The 2,027-nt window shown below is 38.1% G+C and overlaps 1 protein-coding gene across 1 annotated transcript in view; it reads left to right on the forward strand.

Moving 5' to 3' along the window:
- The first annotated feature begins 710 nt into the window (after positions 1–710).
- LOC107089585 (cleavage and polyadenylation specificity factor subunit 3-like) overlaps positions 711–2,027 on the forward strand; it is a 17,392-nt gene continuing 16,075 nt past the window's right edge. Inside the window, exons 1-4 of the mRNA XM_015382469.1 lie at positions 711–918; positions 1,305–1,368; positions 1,458–1,555; positions 1,776–1,914. Of these exons, the coding sequence (XP_015237955.1) occupies positions 848–918; positions 1,305–1,368; positions 1,458–1,555; positions 1,776–1,914 (372 nt within the window). The 5' untranslated portion in view covers positions 711–847. The remainder of the gene's footprint in view (positions 919–1,304; positions 1,369–1,457; positions 1,556–1,775; positions 1,915–2,027) is intronic.

The raw sequence follows: 2,027 nt of genomic DNA on the forward strand, positions 1-2,027 counted from the left end.
TCTCCTAACATTTCTATACAACTTGTATTTGTTTACTACATCCATTTTTAAATGTATGTCAACTGTATATATTTGTGTTTGTAGCTTCTGATTTCCAAAGCAAATCCCCTTAACAGAGTTTTTCTGATTATAAATCCAACTTAAACTGTTAAAGTAGTCAGAGACCTTCTAACATTAGTTATAAGATCTAGACAAGTAATCAGGATTTAATAACTGATCACTTCTGGGAATAACTTCTGTAGCAAAATATCTTGGAAACATTTACTGTCCCTTTAAATAATCGGGATACACTGTTTTTATGTTGTTTTCGGCACACATTTGCTTTAAAAAAAAACATATTCCTTTTCTTATCAAATAACATGAATGTCTTTGATTTTGATATGTGAGGATAATTTATGGATAGATCAACTAAAATTAAACCTCTAGATCAGGAGTCACCTGGACCACATAGGGGGCCCTCAATGTCTTCTGAAAAAAGAAGAAATCACTTTAAAAATATAAATTTTATTCTGTTGCTATTCTCTTTTAAGCATTTATAGAGCATTTAAGCATGGATATTTTAAAATGACAATATCTACAAAACAAAATTAAAAAAAAAGCAATAAAAATTTGTTTATTAGTTAGTTTAGATTAATGCTAAGTCATCAGCCAAAGTTGGTGACCCTGCTATCATGTGATCGGCTTCTTGGTGGAACTCTCAAAGATAGAACTTGTGTTGATCGGAAGGATTTGAGAACGGACCGGAAGTGGTTGTGTGATAGAGCTGCGTAGAAGGCACCTTACAGAATAACGGAGTGATGAATTAGTTTGTTTGTTCGATATTTTTGTTGAGTTTTTCGCTGTAAATATGGCGGCTAAGCGTAAAGCGGAGGTGACGGTTCCTGCGGAGGAGAGCGACCAGCTGCTGATCCGCCCGCTGTGAGTTTAAACCGGACACTTTTCAGCCGCGAGCCTCACGCCAAACTCCTTTCACAAAACACAACTTTTAAGCGGTATTGCAGAGAGGTTCCCAAAAGGAAACATATTTCTGTTTTAAAATAAAAACTAAGGCAAAAATGTTAAATTCGGCATAAATAAACATTTGCTGTTAGTTTCTTTAGCAGCTTTATACATATAGTTTTAATTCAGATTCCCTGTCTTTTTTTAATAATCGCTTTTAATATTCTTTGTGTCTTGTTTAGAATTAGTGATATATATTTCCAAACTGAAGCAGTTAAAGGCAACATATTATCTTTAAGACCACACTAATTATAAAATGGAAGTGTGCGTAGAGAGTTGTGGTCTGATGGTGCGTTTGTGTGCAGAGGAGCCGGTCAGGAAGTTGGACGATCCTGCATCATCCTGGAGTTCAAAGGCAGGAAGATCATGGTAACTCTGTTCCTGTTGTTTGTTTGGTTATTATTATTTTTATTTTTTTGGGGAAACCTGAGATTTTAAACCATCTTTTTTACTTTTAGCTGGATTGTGGGATCCATCCCGGTCTGGAGGGGATGGACGCTTTGCCCTACATCGACCTGATCGATCCAGCTGAGATCGACCTGCTGCTCATCAGCCAGTGAGTTTAAGAAACCAGCTTTAGAACAAATAAAAAGCTTCATCTGATAAAAATCACTATGATTCTCTGATTTGATTTTGATAAAGACACCCTGGTGTGCGTTTCCCAGGTCCAACGGTGCACAGAGGTTTGGTACTTTGGACTGTAGATGAGCCAAAACCTGCAGGATCCTCTCTGTTTTGGTCTGATGGGATAAACCTTTGATTTGTTCTTCTTTCAGCTTCCACTTGGACCACTGTGGAGCTCTCCCCTGGTTTCTGCAGAAGACCAGCTTCAAAGGACGCACCTTCATGACGCACGCCACCAAGGCCATCTACCGCTGGCTGCTGTCGGACTACGTCAAAGTCAGGTGTGTTCAGGGTCAGGTTAGATGGTGGAATATTTACAAATAAGCTGGAATCAGAGGAGTTAGTCAAAGCTGGGGTCAGTTTCATGAAGCGGGTTTAAAAAATTCAGATTCAAACCCGTAAAT

This window comes from Cyprinodon variegatus, unplaced genomic scaffold (genome assembly GCF_000732505.1).
Source record: "Cyprinodon variegatus isolate N-32 unplaced genomic scaffold, C_variegatus-1.0 Scaffold257, whole genome shotgun sequence".
Taxonomy (NCBI): domain Eukaryota; kingdom Metazoa; phylum Chordata; class Actinopteri; order Cyprinodontiformes; family Cyprinodontidae; genus Cyprinodon; species Cyprinodon variegatus.